General features: G+C 52.6%; 1 protein-coding gene across 8 annotated transcripts in view; it reads right to left on the bottom strand.

Moving 5' to 3' along the window:
• Nucleotides 1-333: 333 nt before the first annotated feature.
• Nucleotides 334-19,875, bottom strand: part of DNMBP (dynamin binding protein) — a 33,892-nt gene continuing 14,350 nt past the window's right edge. For 6 of the 8 annotated variants that reach the window (XM_059851715.1, XM_059851714.1, XM_059851713.1 and 3 more), the window contains 13 exons: nt 8,625-8,812; nt 7,913-8,012; nt 7,257-7,404; nt 6,726-6,743; nt 5,896-6,095; nt 4,690-4,820; nt 4,359-4,463; nt 4,061-4,189; nt 3,293-3,625; nt 2,689-2,871; nt 2,419-2,617; nt 1,879-2,321; nt 334-1,586 (listed from right to left, as the gene is read on the bottom strand). In XM_059851715.1, coding sequence (XP_059707698.1) covers nt 1,401-1,586; nt 1,879-2,321; nt 2,419-2,617; nt 2,689-2,871; nt 3,293-3,625; nt 4,061-4,189; nt 4,359-4,463; nt 4,690-4,820; nt 5,896-6,095; nt 6,726-6,743; nt 7,257-7,404; nt 7,913-8,012; nt 8,625-8,812 — 2,363 coding nt within the window. In that variant the 3' untranslated portion in view covers nt 334-1,400. Of the gene's footprint in view, nt 1,587-1,878; nt 2,322-2,418; nt 2,618-2,688; nt 2,872-3,292; nt 3,626-4,060; nt 4,190-4,358; nt 4,464-4,689; nt 4,821-5,895; nt 6,096-6,725; nt 6,744-7,256; nt 7,405-7,912; nt 8,013-8,624; nt 8,813-12,785; nt 12,811-16,754; nt 18,086-19,875 lie in introns of those variants that run through there. The other 2 variants (XM_059851718.1, XM_059851720.1) reach the window with 2 other exon arrangements.

The raw sequence follows: 19,875 nt of genomic DNA, 5'->3' as shown, positions 1-19,875 counted from the left end.
CCTTGACTCCTTGTTCTTGGGCCAGATCTCCTCAGGCAGGGAGCAGGTGCCCACTTAGAGCAGGGCAAACATTCACCCACCAGCCCCTACTGCCTTGGAGCCCCAGTCATGTAACACACAGCTGGGGGAAGAGGGCAGTGCAACCAATTCATCTTAATAGAAGGTTCCTGTGAGTGTTTCCTCATGCCTGAGCTGCAGCTGGCACAAAGACCAAGGCACTAGAATGGTGGATCCCACCAAAACATAAATGTTCCTGGCCCTGCAGGGTCTGCATGAAGGCTGCGGCACCTGCCAGACCCTCCTCCCAGGTCTCCCAACACTTGCAAAGGCACCTTCTATACACAAAGGCAAATCTTTATTTGCAGAGCAGCAGTACAGGGAATACAAACACTGCCCCATGAAGGGAACCTCTTCCCTTCAGGACATAGCAGCAGCCGTATCACACACCAACCCAGCAAAAGGCACCACAGCCCTCCCAGGGATGATGGTCCTGCTGCTCCAGAATGTCAGCACCTTCTCCAATGCTGTGCAGGAAAGCACAGGTGAAGCAATTCTGGTCAGACCCCAAAAAACAGGCTGGAGGACAGCTTGTGCTTTGCTTTCGCCCCTGCTCCAGCCCAGAGCAGGCAGGTGGGCACATCAGTGCAAAGATGGGTCCTGGGCACAGCCAGTAGTGTGCTTACAAGGGTATTATGTTCTGGGCTTCTGGCTCCCTTGAAAGATGGGAACCTGGTGGTTGCTGGCAGTGGCAGACCTTGGAAAGGCCAAGCCTCTGGGAGACCAAGCACAGGGAGAAGGCACCTGCTGGGGGGTTTGTTGTGAGGCTTTCAGAGGCCATATCCATCCCAGGCCTAGGGCTCAACTACTCCCAGCAAACCTCAGAGCTGCTTCCCCAGGCAGTGTGTAAATGTCCCACCTCAAGTCCTGCAGAGAGAGGCGAGACCAGGCTCCTGCTGCACACGGAGCATTATTCACAAAGTCTGGGTTGCTTTTAATACTACTTGACTAAAGACAATCTCCAGAAACTCAGCATTAGCCTTCCACAATTTAAATCCACAGCAGCTCCTCAGCCTGAGTCAAGCCTTACCCTTCTGGGCAAGAGACAGCCTCAGGCTTTGTTCCCCTGCTCCTGGCTGGACACAGGAGTCTCAAACACACCTCAGAGGTGAACTCGCCCCTGCCCTCACACAAGCTGCCTGCTCCTGCCTACCTGGCCAGCCCACCCTTCTCTGTCCCCTAAAGGGATGATGGCAGCCAGTGTTTGGGGCCCAGGAGCACTGCAGCCGTGAGAGGCATAGCCTTAAGGGTGAGCAGTGGGGGCTGCAGGGCTGGCCAACCTCCCCCAGACCCTAGCAGTCCCAGCAGGAACAAGGCACGGGCTGCAGGCTCTGTCTGTGGCTTCAGGTGTACTCTGTCTTCCGGATGTAACTTGAGGGGACGTAGCCCTGCTTCCCGTGGGCCTCAGCCAGCCACCACTCCTGATTGCCTGTGATATCCTCAAACTGCAGGATCCTGAGTCTCTGGTTAGCTGACACGCTCAGCTCATTGGTGTTTCGACCTTTGAAGGTGTAGAGAGCGTAGTAGACCTGTCAGACAAGGGGAGAGCATCAGTTAGATGGTCACACCACACAGCCTTAATCTCACACTGCATAGGATGTGTGGGCTTTTGTCCTTCTCCCCAGTGACAGCCCTGGCCCCATCCTGGCTCTGCCTACCCCCATCTGAAGCCTGGTTCTCCGCTGTTGGAAGAAAAGATCTCATACCCCACCTCCTACATAATCATGGTCACTGTCAGGGAGGAGGATGATTCCGTCCCCAGCCAATCAAAGCAGTTAGCCCTTGGCATCCTCAGCCCCATGAGGGTGGCTGAAGACTCACCTGGTTGCCCTCTGACTCGCTGTTCTCCAGCCCCGAGTCTCTGTCCTCCACCGAGGATGTGGGCCTGAGCTGTGCTTTGGTGAGGTGCCCGTTGCGAGAGCTGGGGCCGCAGCCCTGCTCGGGGCGGCTGCAGCGGCGCTGAGATGTCACAGTACCAGCCAGTGGGGCCGTCCTGTCACCAGAGCCAAGCTGGGGCCCAGAGGCGGAGTCCACCTCCAGTGGGGACTGGTACACATCTGCCGGGGAGACAGAGTCCTGCAGGGGTTTCTGAGTGAAGGTGACGGCTGCCCCACTGGGGCTGAAGGTCAGGGTGGCATTGCTTTGGGGAGAGGAGCTGCTGTGCTCCGACTCGTTGGAAGAGTGGCTGCCCACAGAGACGTCCGACTGGCTGCGGCGGGGGTTGTAGGGCTTCAGAAAGGAGCTGTACACAAAGCCTTTCGTCACTGCAGAGAGGGAGAGGAAGGGAGCTCAGACTGGGGCACAGGGAGACCAGAAGAGGAGACTCACAGCAAGCACCAAGGGCAGGGAACAGCCACCTACCCCCATTGTCTATGAGCCAGCGATTCTGGCTGCCCATGGGGTCCTTCTTCTTGATGACGCCCACAATGTCTCCTTCCAACAGGGAGACATCCAGGTCTTGGGCAGCATTGAAATTACGCTCTGCCTGGAAGAGACTCTCTGGGGGATAGCGGGCCAGGAGGGCAGCACGGATTTCATCTGACTGCAGGAAGTGGGTCGGCTGCAGAGGAACAAGGCGTGAGTGGCTGTCCTGGGCTCTGCAAGCCCTGACACCAGGCAGAGGGAACTCACCAAGCCAACGAGGGGCTGCCGCCGGGCAGACTGCCGTTCCATGCTTTTCCTTTCAAAAGTCTTCTTGGGAGCCGCCTGGGACTCTGGGAAGAAGGTGAAGGCCTGGAGCTGCTGGAGGACTCGACTGTGCTCATCCTGGAAGATGGCAATGAGGTTCCCTTCCCTGCCAGACACCTTCAGCAACTGAAACCAGAGCATAGTTGGGATCCTGGTTAGGTGACAGGTGATGGGAAAAGTGGCCAAGAGCTACAGCATAGACCATGGCAGGGGCTCTGAGTCCTGCCTGTGACTTGCATCAGGCCCAGGTCTGCAGTCCTGTCTGGACTCAGCTCTAAGTGGTCCTCAAACGTGTGACCTGAGATTCTCCCAGGTGAATGCTCTTCTACCACTGCTCCAAGAGCCTTCTACACACAACTGCAACATAACCCTGCAATCCCCGCCCCAACACCATCCCACAGGAACTCTCCACAAGTCACTAGGGGCCTGAAATTGCAGTAGCAGCTTCCCCCACGATGTGACAGGTCCCAGTGAGGCTCAGGGACAAATCTTGCACAGATTAGTGCTGCTCTGAGCCCAGGGAGCTGCCTGTAGTGCGTGAACCCACCGACAGCAGGGGTTTGAGCTCCTCCAGGGCCAGGCGCACGAAGTCGCAGTGTGCCTCGGCATAGCCCCGCACGCAGCTGGCAAAGAGCTCCTTGGCAAACCGCAGGAACTGGGGCAGCTCATCCAGCAGCTGCGCATTGAGGGCCTCGTAGTTGTTGCGGGCTGACTGCAGCTCCTCCAGCGTTCGCTTGTCCTTCAGCTTCTCCGCTCGCTCGGTGCAGTTGTGGAAGTCGAGCAGTTTGTCGAAGCGTTTCTGCACCAGCTTGTGGGGCCCCGCAAACATGCTGAGCAGCTGGCTCAGGGGCGAGCTCACCAGCCGCTCTGTCCTCTCTTTCTGGTGGGCAGAGGTGCAAGGAGAAGGTGAGACAAGGTGCTCTCTCCTACCCTGAACACCAGCAGCTCACTCTCCAGCACACAGCCTCCCCAGGACAATACAGTGACTGTTTCCTGGTGGCAGCCACTGGAGGTCCAGAGGTCCCTTCCAACAGCAATTATCCTATTATCTTACATAATTGTGCTAGCATGGGTAACTCTATGCAAAGTACCTGAACCACTCCCATAAAGAGCTATAGCATTTCAGGCAGGGCTGAAAAAATGTGTATCTAACAGGCACAGTCATAAACTGCCAGGCATCAAAGCTCTCAGGAGGGCACAGCTAAACAGGAATGCTCACAGCTCCCCCAGGTTACCCTCCCTGCAGTCTCCCAGGGCCTGCCCATCTGCAGCAGACACCCAGGGTGGGCCTCAATGGGGCACAAGCCTCACTCACAAAGCTGGAGAAGAGCTGGTCGCTGATGAGACGATTCACTTTCTGGAACTGGTCCAAGTCCCCACTTCCCTTCTCTGTGCACAGGTCCCACATGCTCCCTGCTGCCAGTGCCTTCATACAAGCTGACTCCTGCACCAGGGAGACACAGCTGAGCCACACTTGCAGCCCAGACCACCCAGCCAGAGCAGAGCTGAGGCAGGAGCCGTGGCCAGAGGCACTGCAGGGACACACCATGCAGACAGGAGGGGCAGTGCATGGTGAGCCTCACAGGCTTGGCATCACACCCAGACCTGCTCACCCGGACATGCTGCAGGTAGAGGGAAAGGTCCCGGATGAAGGACTTGATCAGACGCTCCTGCATCCGGAAGTTCTTCTCAGTCTCTTCAAAGGCTTCATCCTTTAGCTGTGAGAGAAAGTGTTTCAAGGGAGGTGATGCAGGCTCAGCACCTCCCAGACTACAAGATGTGGGGCCATCCTGCCCACAAGCCGGACAGCAGAGATGGGTGGTTTAGACCCTAAGCTCTGCCTCGCTGGCCTGGATCAGAGCTGGACAGGGGAAGGCGTGTGAAGGGACAGCAGATACTTCTGGAGAAGCACTGCAGGGTGTAAGTGCACCTGATGCACAGTACCTGGGGTGCAAAGCCTGTGAGATGCTTGAGATGGCTGCTCACACGGTTGGATTTCTTGATGATAGAGTGGAAGTTGAGCTTGGAGATCTTCTCCATGAGGCTATCCTCATCCCCTTTTCTGTACTTTAGCACTAAAGAGTGATACAGAAATCAAAACCCTCGTAAGCACAAACACCCATGTCTTACACTGCCTCATCAACAATCACTTTGTTAGTTCTCCTCTTCCCCAAGCCTCTGAGGTCCCAAGAACCCCACACATTTCATTACAGAATGGCTTGGGTTGAAGTGACCTAAAAATCATCTAGTTCTAACCCCTCCGCCATGGGCAGGGACATCTACTAGACCAAGTTGCTCAAAGCCCCATCCAAACTGGTCTTGCACACTTCCTCGGGTGGGGCATCCACAACTTCTGCAGGCAGCCTGATCCAGTGCCTTACCATCCTCACTGTAAAGGCTTTTTCCTTATATCTAATTTAAACCGAAATCCTCTCAGTTTAAAGCCATTATCTAGCCCTATCACCGCATGCCCTTGTAAAATATTGTATCATAACCTCCCATCCCATCCAGCACTGTGTCACCTGTTTGGTTCTTGAGATGCCCTACAGTTTGTAGACAAACCATTCAAGCTCTTCCACAGGATTATGCATAGTGCCAGCATAAGATGACACACGAGATGATGTACAATAGTCCCCCATCCTACAGAAGGTGTCTATATTGCTTCTTTAGCAAATACAAGCAATCATTACATGCAGCCTCTGTCACCTCAGCTTCAGTGGGGCTATGAGGAAAGACTAAAGTGTCAGATTTGCACAAACTGTGGACTTTCAAGGGAAAACAGGGAGGGTGGCCAGCAGGTATCAAAGGGAGTAATTTTCTCCCTCTGTTCAGCCCCAGGGAGGCTACACTTGGGTACTGTGTTTAGTTTTGGTGCCTGAAGGCCATGAGCGATGTGGGAGAAACACATCTCCTAATCCATGAGGAGAGCTGGGGGAGCCAGGTAGGCTGGACATGAGGAAGCAGAAGGGAATCTGCTCACAACTAGCAGCTGCTTGAAGGGCATTTACAAAGGTGATGGGGCCAAACTCCCCTAAGCAGTGAGAGTTCCTCCATGACCATGGTTGCCAGCTAAGGCTCAGTGGCCAGCAGACACTGACCTCAGCACACCCACTCCTGTCTCTCTGTGCCCAGCACCGCCCAGCTCCTCACCCAGGTCCTTCCGGCGCTTGTACTCGTTGATGTTGACGTTGATTTCTTTGACTGCGAGGACAGCAGCCGTGAGCGGTGCCTTATCAAGGTGAGCCTCAGGGGTAGCACTCAGCAGCTCCATCAGCAGCAGAGGGTACCGCATCACCCTCTGCACTGGCTTGATGAGGAAGGAGCCCAGGTTAATGTAGTTTGTGCAACCCCTGGGAAGTCGGGACAAAGGAGATGTACCAGGTGTCAGTCTGGCTCTGCCACACATATTCTCCAATGCCTCTAAATCTACTGTACTCCTTACATCAAGCCACCCTTATGTCCAAATTCATTGCACTCCTGAACTCCTGGTGCTCTCAGATCAACCCCAGGTTTCTGCTCCTCACTCACAGCAGGTGATACTTCCCAGCCAGGATCCTCTTCATTACCAGACCCACCATGAAATCCCACATAGGCACAGCCTCATACTTGCCAGAGAGCCACATGTTTCAGATGCTGTTCCACCAACCAACTGCCCAGATCTGTCCCCCAGAGCAGGACAGACTGACTGCAGGACTGCAGTCACTGCAGGGCTTTTCTGGCTCCTTGGGGCTAAGGGCTCCCAAATTCTGTTTCCTGCCCAAGACTTCCTCTCACCTCATCACTTGTGCTGCCTACCTGTGCAGCCCACCCACTGCCTCTGCTGCAATGATGCCACAGGCACCCCTGTCCTGCCAGTCATTCCTCCACAAGGCACTGTTAGGGCAGCCCAGCATGCACCCAGCCTGTGGCAGAACGTAAGTTACAAGGGCATGGCCAGACCAACACAGACAGCCAAGAAGGGACTATGAGGAAGTACTCACCATTCACTGTACAGGCTCCTGCTGGCCCAGAGAGTGCCAAAAAGCAAAGAAAAGCAAGGGTTAATGGGGTGGCAGGTGTGCAGTCCCACAGCCAGTGTCTATGCCCTGCCCAGTGAGGCTGCCAGGACAGTGGGCAGCCCTGTCCTCCCAGAGCAGCCATCGGCACTGCCGGCTCCCAGGGCAGTTACCTCCACAAGCTAAGCTGGAGCCTGGCACTCACTGAGCCAGGCAAAGCAGCTCCTTCCTCAGCAGCCATGGTGGCTAAGGGTTTGGGGACCAGGAGCCCTCAGTCCAGGACATGCCACCTTCTCTATACATTGGTGGCTTCTATGCAGATTTTAATGGGGTCTACAGGTTTCCCAGCATGTGTGCATTGGGTAAGGGGGCCATTTAACCCAGAACCTGGTCAACTATACAGTGCCACCGTCAGACCCTCTCCAGTCACCACCTGAACTATCTAAACACTGCTGAAGAGGGGCAGGGATGATGGAAACTGATCCCCCTATCCCTGCCACCTGAGGAGGCTCAAACCTGAGGCTATCCAGCAGGTCCAAAAGTAGTTTCTGCAACTTCTCATCTTTCTCATAGGTTTCCAGCAGTGCGATGGCCTCATCATGGTTCTGGCAATACACCCTGTAGACACTCTCCAGCTCTGCACGATGTGTCAGGAACACTGGTCCTACAGACAGCAGCAAAGCAGGACTTCAGAGTCTCCTGGTCCCCAGCTGCCTCCATAAACACTGGTGTGCCTCTTGATAAGACATCTGGTGACCCCATTCCACACACACAGGTCAAGAAAACAGCTCTACTACAGCATGCAGGACCCCTCCTCATCACCCTCCAACACAGAGAGCTCAATCAATCCACGTCTCCCAGGGGTAGCAGTGGAGACATTGGTCACAGGAGCCACAGAGCAAAGGCACAGGCAGCCCAAGGCATGAATGCCTCAAGCTGGCAGCACTTTGGGCCAAAGGGCCATGGACAGCCACAGGCACTGTGTCTGAGCACAGTGACCCCTAGGGCAACACAGATCTCCTTGGCTTCACTGTTGATGATGAGTGGTGATGGGTACCAGCAGGGAGAAAGCCCAGACCCACTGATCCTCTCCCATCATTTAAACTGTTATGCCCTGCCACTAGCAATGCCCATCCCAGCCTTCTGAGAAAAGGTAACAGCAGAACTCATACCGATGGCATCTGAAGCCTCCAAGGCGGACAGCAGCTGCTTGGAGAAGTTTATTACCATGTGGATGTTTCCAAAAAGGCCCTCAAAGTCTATGTTCTGCATCTGGTGAAGGGGAAAAGATATGTTGTGGATGGGGAACATGTCCCAGTTAGACTCAACAGCCCCCCCCCATTGCCCCCCTGCAACCCATCAGTCCTCAGCTTCACAGCAGGCACCTGGTACAACCTCCTCTCATCACAGTGACTCCTGTACATGCTCCCTTGTCCTCAGTGCACCAAAACTCTCACTCCTTATGTGTCCTTCTCTTTCCCAGCAATTCCACCCCTGCCTCTGCTCACCTGGTTTTCTCTTTTTCCTCCCAGTAAATCTGTCCCCATGCCAAGACCCCAGATCTTATTTCTCCTGTCAATCAACGTAAGGTATAACCAAACAAAGAGAAACTTTTCCTGCACCAAAAAATTCAATGCATGATACTTGCTGCCAGGTCTCTCGTTCCCAGCAAGGATGAGCGTTCAGCAGGATTTCAAAGCAGATGGGCTTATTGCAACAAGTGCAGGGAACTGTGGGAACCAGTCTCCTCCCCTTGGAATAGCTTTAATTTCCTCTATGGGCTCCCGTGCTGCGTAGTCCCCTCTGAGAACTGAATGGACTCAGTATTCTCACCCCAATCCACCAGTGCTGCACCACAGTGTCCCCTCCTTTCCTAGCTCCTACCTGTGCCTGCTGCAGGGGTACCATGATCCTCTCCACACACATCTCCAGGTCTCTGATATAGTCCCGCTCTGTCTGGAGCAGTTCCTCAATAACCTTGGTCCTCTTCTCCAGCATCCTCTGCTCTGCACTCTCAGTGGTGGCCGAGGATGGCTCAAGGGATGGTGTCTGGGAGGACAGGAGAGTCATCTCTGCAAGACAGATAATCGAGATCAGCATGCTCCGGCAAGGATACAAGGACAGGAGACAAATAGCACCGGCACTGCTACACATGTAACCATGAGACTGAGAAACGGCACTACTGAGAGTCCAAGGGCCCTTCCAGAGAGGCCATCCCGAGGGCTGCAGGGAGACACGGCTGCTCCCACAGCCCACCCTTGCAGCAGCAGCAGCGCCGCAAAGCCCTGGCACCGGCACGGCGGGCAACAAACCTGCTCCACACGGTCTGCCCTGATGCCGGCCGGGGCCTGGCTCCTCTCCCACCCGCGGCTCCGGGAAGCCGCAGACACGCAGGGAAACCCCCGCTAGGCAATGGCGGCCGCCCCTCCCTCAGGCTGGGAACAGGGTCTCCATTCTCCAGGCCCGGGGCATTTCCATCTCAATGGCCGCGGAGGGCCCCGGGCACCGCAGCCGGCAAAGCCTGGAGCTGGAGCCCGGCCAGCACGGCCGGGCAGGGCCGCCCCGCCCGCAGGGCCCGGGGCTGCGGGCCGCGCTCCTCGGCCCCGTCCGGACCCCCGCGGCCGCCTCTCCTCCTGGTTTTCTGTGCCACCTGCGGCCCCGGGCCGGCCCAGCCCCCTCCGCTTCCATTGAGACTTTTCATCCCCCCGCGGATTCCTGGGCCCCGCCGCTCTCTGCCCCACCTGCCTGCGTTTAAAGGCTGCGCCCCCGGACCGAAACCGCGGCCACAGCGCTCCCCCCACGCCTCCCCGGTCACCCCTCCGAGGCCAGGAACACTCGGGGCTCCCCCATTTCAGGGCAGCACGGAGCCCCTTGCAGCGCCAGTCTGCCTCGGGTACCCCATTTCATGTCAATGGCTGATTCCACAAACGCGCCGTCTGCTACGTCTGGAGCCCCAGCTGCCCTCCATCCGCAGAATTTTTTTAAGAGCTGCAGACATGCCCCAGTTCCGACGTTTCTAGGAATGTTTTTGCAGGACAAGCACTTCCAGAGGTCCCTGACCTCTCTGGTAACAGCGTCAGACAATCGAGGCTCAGCCCTGCTAAATCCCAGGGACACGCAGCAGGGCTTGGGATTATCCTGGCACCACAGTACCGACTGTGCACAGCCCTAAGAACCCTCCCCTGCTCCCAGCCGCTTCTGCCCAGGTGCTGGGCAGGCTGCAAGCAGCCCCCAGCCATGCTCCATGGGGTGATGGCAGTACCCAGCACAGCAGCATGAAACATGGGATGGCAAAATTGCTGCCTCAGCCTAAGCATCCTGTCCACTGCTCCCCCAGGCCGGGGTCTTCACACCAAAACAATCTGAGAAAGAAAAGACACCCAAGCTGAGACACTGACTCAGCCCATGATTATCTGAAACCATGCCAGCCCTTTAGGCCCTTCCCATTGCAGAGCAGCCTCGGCAGAAACCAGGAGCATCAGCACCAAACAGCAAGTTCTTAGAGCTATCCAAACTGAGGACGAACCACTGTGCCTCTCTGCAGAAAGAACAACTTCAAAATCATTCCCAGAGCCAGCCTGGCAAATGGGAAACCCAGCTGAAACAAAGATGCCCTCAATGTGGGAGGGAAGATATTTGTCTCTCTAAGCTGGCATCTCTGCTGCCCTGCCTTGAAATCTAGCCTGGGGAGAGGCAAAACAACCAGCTCCATGGAGGAGGATTCAGTGACACAACCAGCACTTCATTTAGTAGGCAATCACTGGGAAGAAAAGGCCTCACTGATTCCTACTGGCAAGTATCCTTAAGCCTAACCCCATCAGAGCCTGTCTTGGCTTTCCAGCCGTCCCCAGTGATGAACTTCATCAACTCCAATGCAGCAGGAATCCACAAGGAGGGCCTCCGAGCAGATGCTGGGTTTAACTGGTTTTGCTCTTCGCATTTCCACAGCACCTGCAAAGTTTCAGAGCAGACTGGGCCCTGCTGTGCAAAGTCCTCCACAAACGCCCACAGGGATATCCCTAGACACAGCACTGGGAGCCTGAACGGGATAGGAGCAGAAAAACGTACAGGAGGGACAACTAAACACTAAGATAATACAGTCAGCAGATCTTTGTGGCTCAGGGAGTTAATGAAGTAACAACAAATGAGTTATTTTAAAGAAGGCATGGCATTTGTTTTGCAGGAGAGCAAGCTCAAGTGGGAAGGCAGCCTGGAAGAAACAAGAAGGTGTTAATTTGCAATGCAAACAGGTGTGTCAAACCCAGAGGGGGTGGGCAGTGAGATGATACTTCTGCATGGGGTGGGCTGGGAAGAATCTTGAAAATTAAGACAAGCCAAAATCACAGCCAGAAATGACCCATACAGCAGCATTTGGGAAGACAAATGGAAAAGATTACATTTTCTTTGGTCGAAGAACAGGATTTTCTATTTAGCCCCAGGAAAAATGCCCCCACGTTAAGTTTTGTACAGGACACCTCGGGAGTTTACTGCATCACCAAACAATCCTGCTGTGCTCCCAGCCTTAGCCATAGCTAAACTGCAGTCACACCATGTGTTTGGCTCCAGCTCCCCAAAACAGAGCTGGGGATGCCCAGCACTGCTGGCAAATGCAGCAGCTCCCCATGCTCCACCAAGCAAACCCCAGGCAAAGTAAATCTAGGTCAGGCCCTTACAGAAAGTACCCTGTGGCAAGGATTCAAACCAGACTTGTGAGATTGCCAGCTCCATGACACCCTTCTTTGGCAAGTCTCAAGTCCCTGCCTATGGAAGGGAAATTAAATCCTTCCTTGCACAGATTTTAAGCCCACAGCAGTTATCAGCTCAGCCTGGATGACCAGGCACAATGCTGGGCATCAGTTCCACCCACTTACACTGCATCAGTATTTGCATGATTTTGAAAACTCATTAAAATTAATTCTCCTCTGTTCTTCTTGCTCTTTCTGAACATTTTAAGACTCCTTCAAAAACAAGGCTACATTCAGTCAAGTCTCCTAGAACTCTTGTTGTTTATCACTAGTCCAGCATCTTCCTTCAGCTATGAATTCAAAAGTTGTCCTACTTCTTTCCAAACACTTACAGCTCAAAATATTCAAATAAAGAATTTATTTGTAATATTTGGCTCTTATATCTGACCCATATGTATTACTTAGTGTTTGTTTCTGATGCATTTAAAAACTCTCACTTTTTGCATTTCATACTATCTCTGTTAATTGCAATGAGTTTATTTTTTCTTGTTTGTCACATTCTTGTATATCTAATAAGCCTCCCTAAATGAGGCTTGTTAAGCAGTTAACTAAACCCACCAATTTCACAGCTATGGATTTTGGTCACCTAGTAAGTATTTTTTAAACACATCTCCATTTTACTCCACAGATTTTCTATTTAGATGTTACCTTTCAATTTGATTCATTATGCCCTCAACTTTGGAGATGCTAAGACATACACCACAGCTTGAATGGGCTTTGTTGGCCTGCAGGAATATGACTCGTATTTTTAATGAAGCCAACAAATTCCAATCCAGTGACAAATTCATGTTTACCCATGACACAGTTGCCAAATAGGCATTCAGAAATACATTTCCAAAACAATGTTCTCAACCACAATTTTCAGAGATTCAGATTCTGTTTCTCCTCGGTTTGATGGTCTGAGGAGCCTCCCAGGAGCACCTGCTTTTGAGCTTTGCTAGTACCCCTGCTGGACCCATGAGAGCAGCTCCTAAGCCAGCCCTGGCAATGAGGTGTGAAGACAGAGCACACTCCCACCTCGGCCCTTCCTGGGGAGGCTGTGGTTTGCTATTGCAATCACACGGCTCATCCTGCTCATCTGAGAAATGCCGCTGTCATCAACTTTCTTACAATTAATGAAAACTTCGAATTGCCATTACCCAGGCTCCTAGTGGGAGCACACAATTAGAGGTCTTCCCTGCCCTGCTCTGGGAGCAGCGCTGGCCCACAAAGAACAGATCCAACGGGATGCACGTCCCCCACGCTGCAGGGCTCACCTAAGGTTTGCCTCGCCCCCCAGCTGCTGCTCCTCAGGGCTCACCTGGCAGCATCCCGCAGGCGCGAACGCTCCCTGGGGAGGGACGCGCCGCCCATCAGTGCCCAGGACAATCCCAGGAATCTCCGGCGGAGCTGCTCCCAGCCGCGAGGCAAGCCCGGCCCCGGGCCCACAGCTCAGCACAGGCAAGCAGTGACTCAGGACAAAACAAACCAGCTGCAAATATTTGAAGTATGTGGAGGCCAGGAGAGGAGGAGCCACTGCCGACCATGAGAGGGGGGGCGATGAAACTAGGGCAGGGAATAATTAATCTGAGCAAAAGGCTAAACTGGCTGCCGGGAGCAGGATCTGGCTGGGGTGAAAACTTTTACTCCAGACATTGGTAATACACCAGGGAGCTGAAGAGGGGCAGAACGGGGATGCTTCTCCAGAGCCATTGGAGCAGCTTGGTGTCCCAAACATGCCTAATGCAGAGCTTGGCTGGGATACCTCTGTGCCAGATAAGACCACAACCATAGCCCCAAACCACCTCTGGTTGCCCAGACCAGCCCCATAGCATTCAGTGTGACCAGAGGATGATTCCAACCACTGACATAGAAAAAAGTGAAGTAATATGATGGTGTAAAAGGGCTAAGCTGCTAAAACTGAGGCAGGGCATCAATGAAAGTGTGAGTAAAACTACTGATGGACAAAGAATGAAAGCTGAAAGTTCTTAAAAAGGATGTTTTAAATATACAATCCAAAAAACATGAAGAGTACTGATGAAAAATCTGTCCTGCATCTGTGCTTCAATAAAGACAGCAAATATAAATATATAAATGAATATAGTAAGCCAGATAATAGACACACCACAGAAAAATGAGAAAAGAAAGACATCAAGAAAAATCCATGGATGGTAGAATTCAGTTTTCATCTTTTAAATGAGGAAATAAAATGCTACTTTATAATGGACCTTTATTTCCATCCAGGACAAAGGAAATCCTACAATGACACAATCCCACAAGCAGGCAGAGAGAGTACGATTTTTGGAAAACCTGGCAAAAAGGTAGAATTATACAATAATTTTTCTGCTCATTTCTTTCTAAAAAGCAAAAAGAGAAAAAAAAACCCCAAAACAACAACAACAAAAACCAAAAACCAAAAAACCACCTTGAAAATCCACTGCCAGTGGAGTGGAGACTATCCAGAAAAGAAGTCATTTCTGAACAGGTTCTCCAGAGACAGAATTTAGTTAATCCCACAAAACAGAGTAAATGGAAAATCACTGCTGTCATGTAGAGAAGTGAGGATCAATTCAACAGGATCACAAATAAAGATGAGGCATATGAGTCACTGAGTGATCCAGGGTACCCTGAATAAGATGGAATTATTCAAACCATGCAGGTTTAATGCAGACAAACACATTAATGTATTAATGGGAACAAGAAACAGCCACATGAAGGACTGTATTCTGGGCAGTAATTTTTTTGCTTGATCAGACAAAATTTCACAGGAGTTCTCTGAATGTTGCAGAGGACTACTGGGGTTTTGGACAAGTGCACAGGAGCACAGCAAGTTAAACTAGTGCTGATACCCACCCAGAATGCCTCACCCAGCTCTGAAGTCCACTGTTTTAAAAGAGTCTGAACTGAAAAATGAGTGAGCATAAGGAAGAATAAACACTTAAAGGCCTTCCTGTGAGTCTTTGACATGGGTATTTTAAGACTCAATTCACTACAAAGAATTGAAGACTGAAAAATTGCTTAATTACAGTACCTGCCCGAGAAGAATATCCATCAACTAAAAAGCTCTAATTTAGGAGAAAAAGGTTGGGGTTGCTGCTGAAATGCAACACATTAGCATGCAAAACCTTTAAGAATGATGGTGACGAAGCAGCAAAACTATGACAGGTGGGTCCTCCTGTTGATGTGTCAGGCAGTCACATCTGAGTCTTATCCCAGAAGAGGTGCTCTAAACCAAGCAGATGTCACCCAGTTACACTGTACAGAAATCTGTAAGAAGTGTGATAACCCTGCAAACAGAAAAGATCATCTCTACTGGCTTGGAAGTATTCAAGGCAGGCCAGATGGGGCCCTGGGCAACCTGATCTAGAGTGTGGCATCCCTGCCCATGGCAGGGGCATTGGAACTAGATGCCCCTCTAGTTCTCTTCCAACCCAAACCATTCTATGATTCTATGATCTCTACTGGGGCTTTAAAGACCCAAATTCTGTTACTCAGTGGATGGAGGAGGAACCTGTTAGAGAAGTAAACAGCACTAGAAAAGGTGCGTGGAGCACACACTGAGGGAGAACCAGAGCTGACTTTTGCCTGCCAGCTGCACAGGAGGTGTCTGCTGCCAAGCACAATGGGAGCTCTTTTGGGGAGGTGCTGGTGGGATCTCACACTGAGGCAGCTACAGCAGCAAAGCATGCCAAGGAGAGATGTTGCTGGTCCAGCACTGTGCCTCAGCAGAGCAAGAGGAGGAAAGTAACAGACAATTGCAGCCAGAAAAAAGCCACAGGATGGACAGACAGTGTCTGAAATACCTGGAGCTTTCATCTCTCCTGTTCTGCTGTGAGACACCGGTGCAGATGATGAGAGCATCCTGCCCTGCACCTCTCACATCTACTCCCATGCCCCTGAGCCTGCCACAGTGGAGAAGAATCCTATAATCCTGAAGAGCATAGGCTTTCACTTGGCATCACAGTCTGTCCCTTCAATTCTTGCAAAAGCTGAAGAAGCCAGCACTGCTCCAGCCTCCTAAGGCTTTGTGGACCATTTCCCATCCCACTCTGTTCCTGGCCTCCTCCTGGCTCTGCCGTTGCCCTTTGAACATCCTGGCACTGCATTCCTCACCCCAGGGACACAGCTGAGCAAAGTCCCACCCTTACAGGGTGGCCTGAGAGTGCAGAAATGCAGCCATTGGAGCCTGCTTAATCAAGTATCTCCAGAGGGCAGATTTCTTGCTAAGGCAGAGTAGTCACTGCCTCCAGCTTTGACATCACTTTGGCTGTTGCAGTTTTCCTCTCCATTTCAATCCCACTTCACGGAGACTTCACACACACAGCTACATGAGACAGATGCTGGCAGAAAGGGCACAGGAACAAACAAGTTTTCAGACACATGGAGGCCTGTCCATCAAGAAGGGCTCCTTCTGTCCCTCTGCCCAGACCCCAGCACCCTGCTGCCACTTCCCCTCAACCCACACCAATATTCTTGCACCAACAAGCCAAGCTGCACAAATCTGTCTGCAGCTGACTCTGACACAGCCACAGCATCAAGGGAATGATTTCACCAAGACAGCCTAAACCCTCCACTTTGGTAATTCTGCAGCTCCAGGCTGCTGTTTGATGGGACTGGAGACCTGGAGATGGCTTGGGGACCCAGGATACAGGGAATGCAACTGTTGTAGCACAGGCAAGGGACCACTGCAGTACTGAGGGGTGACAGTGCAAGAGATTCCCATCGGTGACAGCCCCCCAGCAAGGTGGTTTCCTGCCCAGGTGAATTATGCAACTCTGAGTACTTGCTCTCTGCATATGTCTGAGTACTTCAACAGCTTCCTCTATTTCCTGCTTTGTGCTGCCTGTGAACAGCTGCCATACTCATGCTCAGGGTCAGGAATTGGTTCCTACAGAATCCATTAATGCTAGGTTATAAAGAGGCAGTGGGGATAACCCCAGCATCTCACCCTCTCCCTCATGAGGAACCTCCTCTGAGCCCTGAGAGAGCAGACAAACCAGGGCCACAAGTTTTAGGGTGTACCAAAACCATGCAGGAGCAACAGAAAGGACAGCCTTGAGTCTGTGTCACCTGTGCTTCCCTCCCACCTGGGCCTCTGCTAAATCCCCTTGCAGAGGCTGCACGGAAGGGTGACGACCATGATGCTATTTCACTAAGTCCCAGGGAGGAGCCTTCCTGTGAGAGGCTGGCTGTGCTGGCCACCCACGTGTACCAGACTCCCAGTGCTGCCCTGGTGCCAGGGCAAGGTGAAGGCACACCCAAGGGAATTGCCCACCATTTCCCTGTGTACCTGGGTTTTTCTTCCTGGTCTGCACAAACTCTGAGTGCCGCAGTGCACTGGGAGCCGTCCGTCTGTAGAAGCTGTTTCTCTGCAGCACAGAGCCCACCCTGTGTGCTTCCTCAGCCTCCTGCTCCCAGACCTGGCTCCAGTCGGGCCGGCCCGTGCGTACCCTCGAGTGCTCTGCTCCACTGCTGCTCTTGGCTGGCATGCCAGGCCCTGGGGCTTCTCCTTCCAGCTCCCCACAGCTGTCAGAGTCAATGACACATGTCTCGAACTGTGGGTAGCAGGTACCTGGGCCCAGGTTCACACTACCATCTCCTGAGGACCTGACTGCAAATGCAGGAACTTCACAACCTCTGTCTGGACTGCTGTGGTCCATGACATGGCCTTTGGACCTCCTGTGCTGTTCACTGTCTTCTTCATGTACTTGGTCCCTGATACCTATATGTGGCCTTTCCTGCTCTCTATATGCTCTAGGGCCTCCATCATCTCTATACCACTTTTCCCCTTCCCTATATACTTGATTGCCTCCATCCTCTCTATACTGCCTTCTCCTCTCCCTATACTCCCCAGAGTTCCTCTCTTGCCTGTGCCACAGTTCCTTTTTCCTATAATGTCTTCCATGCTCACTGTAGTCCCTAGGATCTCTGTAGTCCTGATACCACCTTCCCCCCTCCCTAAAATCTCCAAGGCCTCTATCCTCTCCATACTGCCTTCCTCTCTCCCTGTACTGCCCAGGTACTCTGTCCTCTCTGTTCCGCCCTCCTCTTATCTCAGAACTGCAGTTTCTATATTGAACACCCTCCCTCTCGTACGCCCTGTAGTTTCTGTCCTCTATATCCTGTCTTTTGCCTTCCCAAACATTGTCTGCTCTCCTGCAGTCCATGTACTGCATCTGCCCCTTCCAAAAACCTCTGCAGTCTCCATTCCTGCTCTGTTGGTCCACGGAGATGTCCTCCTGTCTCCTGGAACCGTCCCAGCCACTGTCTGCTCCTCGGCTGTCCGGGTACGGCCTCCTTGTCGCCCTGGGTCTGTCGCTGCCGCCAGTCACGTCCCGTCTCCGTACAGCACAACAATCCTCATATTCCCAGCTGAGGAGCCGCGGCTCCTGTCTCGGATCCTCCATGCAGCGTCTCCTCTAAGGACAGGTGCACATAGTCCTGTGGGGTGTGGCACAGGGGCCGGCTCCCCTCACCCTCTGCACCCTGAGCCCAACCCCAGGCTGACGGCACTTCTCCACTCTGCCCCAGCACTCCCGTCCCAAGTGAAACGCAGGTGCTGCTTCCTGAAACCAGCCAGCAAAGGCAGGGGCCCAATCGCTGGCAGCCCTGGCCTCCTCCACCTGCTGCCCAAAGTAATCAGTAACCAGCCCTGAGCGAGGAGGGGAGCCAGGCTGGGCAGGCCGGCACCGCCCAAACCGGCTCCACGGCTTTGCCAAAACCTCTCCGCAGGCAGCTCTGAGGCAGAGAGGAGGAGGGCACTGGAGCATGCAGAGGCCCTACCCTGAGACCAATGTCCTCAGGGAAGGAAAAGAGAGCATGTGTGAGACCACAGGAAGCCACAGAGCAGAGGTGGGATACCAGATCTTATACCAGATCTTTTTTCCTCCCCTGATGGCATGGAGGAAACAATGTGGTCTAGAAGAGGCTGGGTTCTGCTCCACACTTTGCTGGGGCAAACTGAGGCCTTCAGGCTGCCCCTGGCTGAACCCTGATGCTGAGCCCATCCTCTTCCCAGCCCTCACCACAGTCACATGAAGCTCAGGAAAGGAGCTGCTCCCTGCAAGACAGACCAGTACCTCCAGAGAGCCATGCAGTCATAGCTGCATGATTCCCTGCTCCAGGGGGAACAGCTGGTCCACCTGCTGACAGGAACAGGCTTGAAGGGATTACTTGGGTTATGGAGTCTGGTGCCAAAACACCAAATAAGTTTCCAGAAGGCCAGAGAAATACGCACTCCAGTAATGCTTCTCACTGCAGGGCACAACATATTCCCAATTTTCCATGCCAAACACAGAGCTCCTATAAGAAACCAAGAGACAACCACAGCATGCCCTTGACAGAGAGCATGAGAGTCTGTAGATGTCATCCATGTCTCAGGTTCTTGCAACACTTGTTAGGAACGCAGAGCCCATGCCCTCAGCTGGTAGAAGACAAAAATAAAACCAATGGAGTCTCCTACTCCAACTGCAGGAGGGCAAGCACTAATCCTGCCCCAGCCTGGTGATCAGTGAAACCACAGTGTGCTCATAAGACATACCAAAAAAGCAACCTGATGATTTTAAACACTTACTGTAGAAAACCATGTATTTTCTACTCTTCCTTTGGCTTCCCTAAAGATCCACTGAAGGGCTGGATTCCCCACTATGAACTATTTCCCCTATAAGACTATGCTTTGGTTGCTGATCAAATCTTAGTGAGAGCTTTTCTGCCTCCAGTGTCTCCACGTTCCTAACAGTAAGACAGAGGTCATGTCTCAGGCATGTCACAAACACGTTTTGCTGAGTTGATGCAACACCAAATTACTGTTCTGCCTGCTGCACCAGAGCTGGGCTCTCTGGCCACAATCAGATGTGTCAGAAGGGACATGGCAGAGCTTGGGTAGAACACATCTTTATCACATGGCTAGAGAGGTCTCCTGAATGGGAGAAAAATCCCCTAGGACTACTGAAAGGATACTAGCTTGAGAATGCCTCAGGATAGTGCATTAGTTCTTGTCTAAAACTTCTAGTTCCAGGAGCCAACAAGTTCCACAGGATCAGTCCTCTGTCAGGAAGCACTGGGACAGTAGGAGACACTTCCCAGCAAGATCCATCCCATCAGAAAATTTCCATTGAGATTCAGCCTAGACTTTCCTCTTCCTACCTTCAACTTATTTCATCTAGCTTCAAATCCTCTAGGCCTCCTTCCAAGCATCCCTTTTGCACACCACTGACATGAAGGCTGTTTGTCACCCTGTTTTCCTGGTGCAGCCACACCAGCCTTCATTCCCATGTGCTCTGCCTCTGACATGATCGTGCAGTGAAGTGCCTGAGCTCCCCAGTGCTGATTAAGCAGTGGGAGGATGGAGGCAAAGAAGTCAGAGTGAATAACTCCCAGGCTGGAGCTGGCATTTCACTCCATCTCCCACA

The sequence above is a fragment of the Haemorhous mexicanus genome, chromosome 7, assembly GCF_027477595.1.
Source record: "Haemorhous mexicanus isolate bHaeMex1 chromosome 7, bHaeMex1.pri, whole genome shotgun sequence".
Classification (NCBI taxonomy): Eukaryota; Metazoa; Chordata; class Aves; order Passeriformes; family Fringillidae; genus Haemorhous; species Haemorhous mexicanus.
The sequence above is the reverse complement of the archived record's forward strand: the minus strand, read 5'-3'. Positions and strand labels throughout refer to the sequence as shown.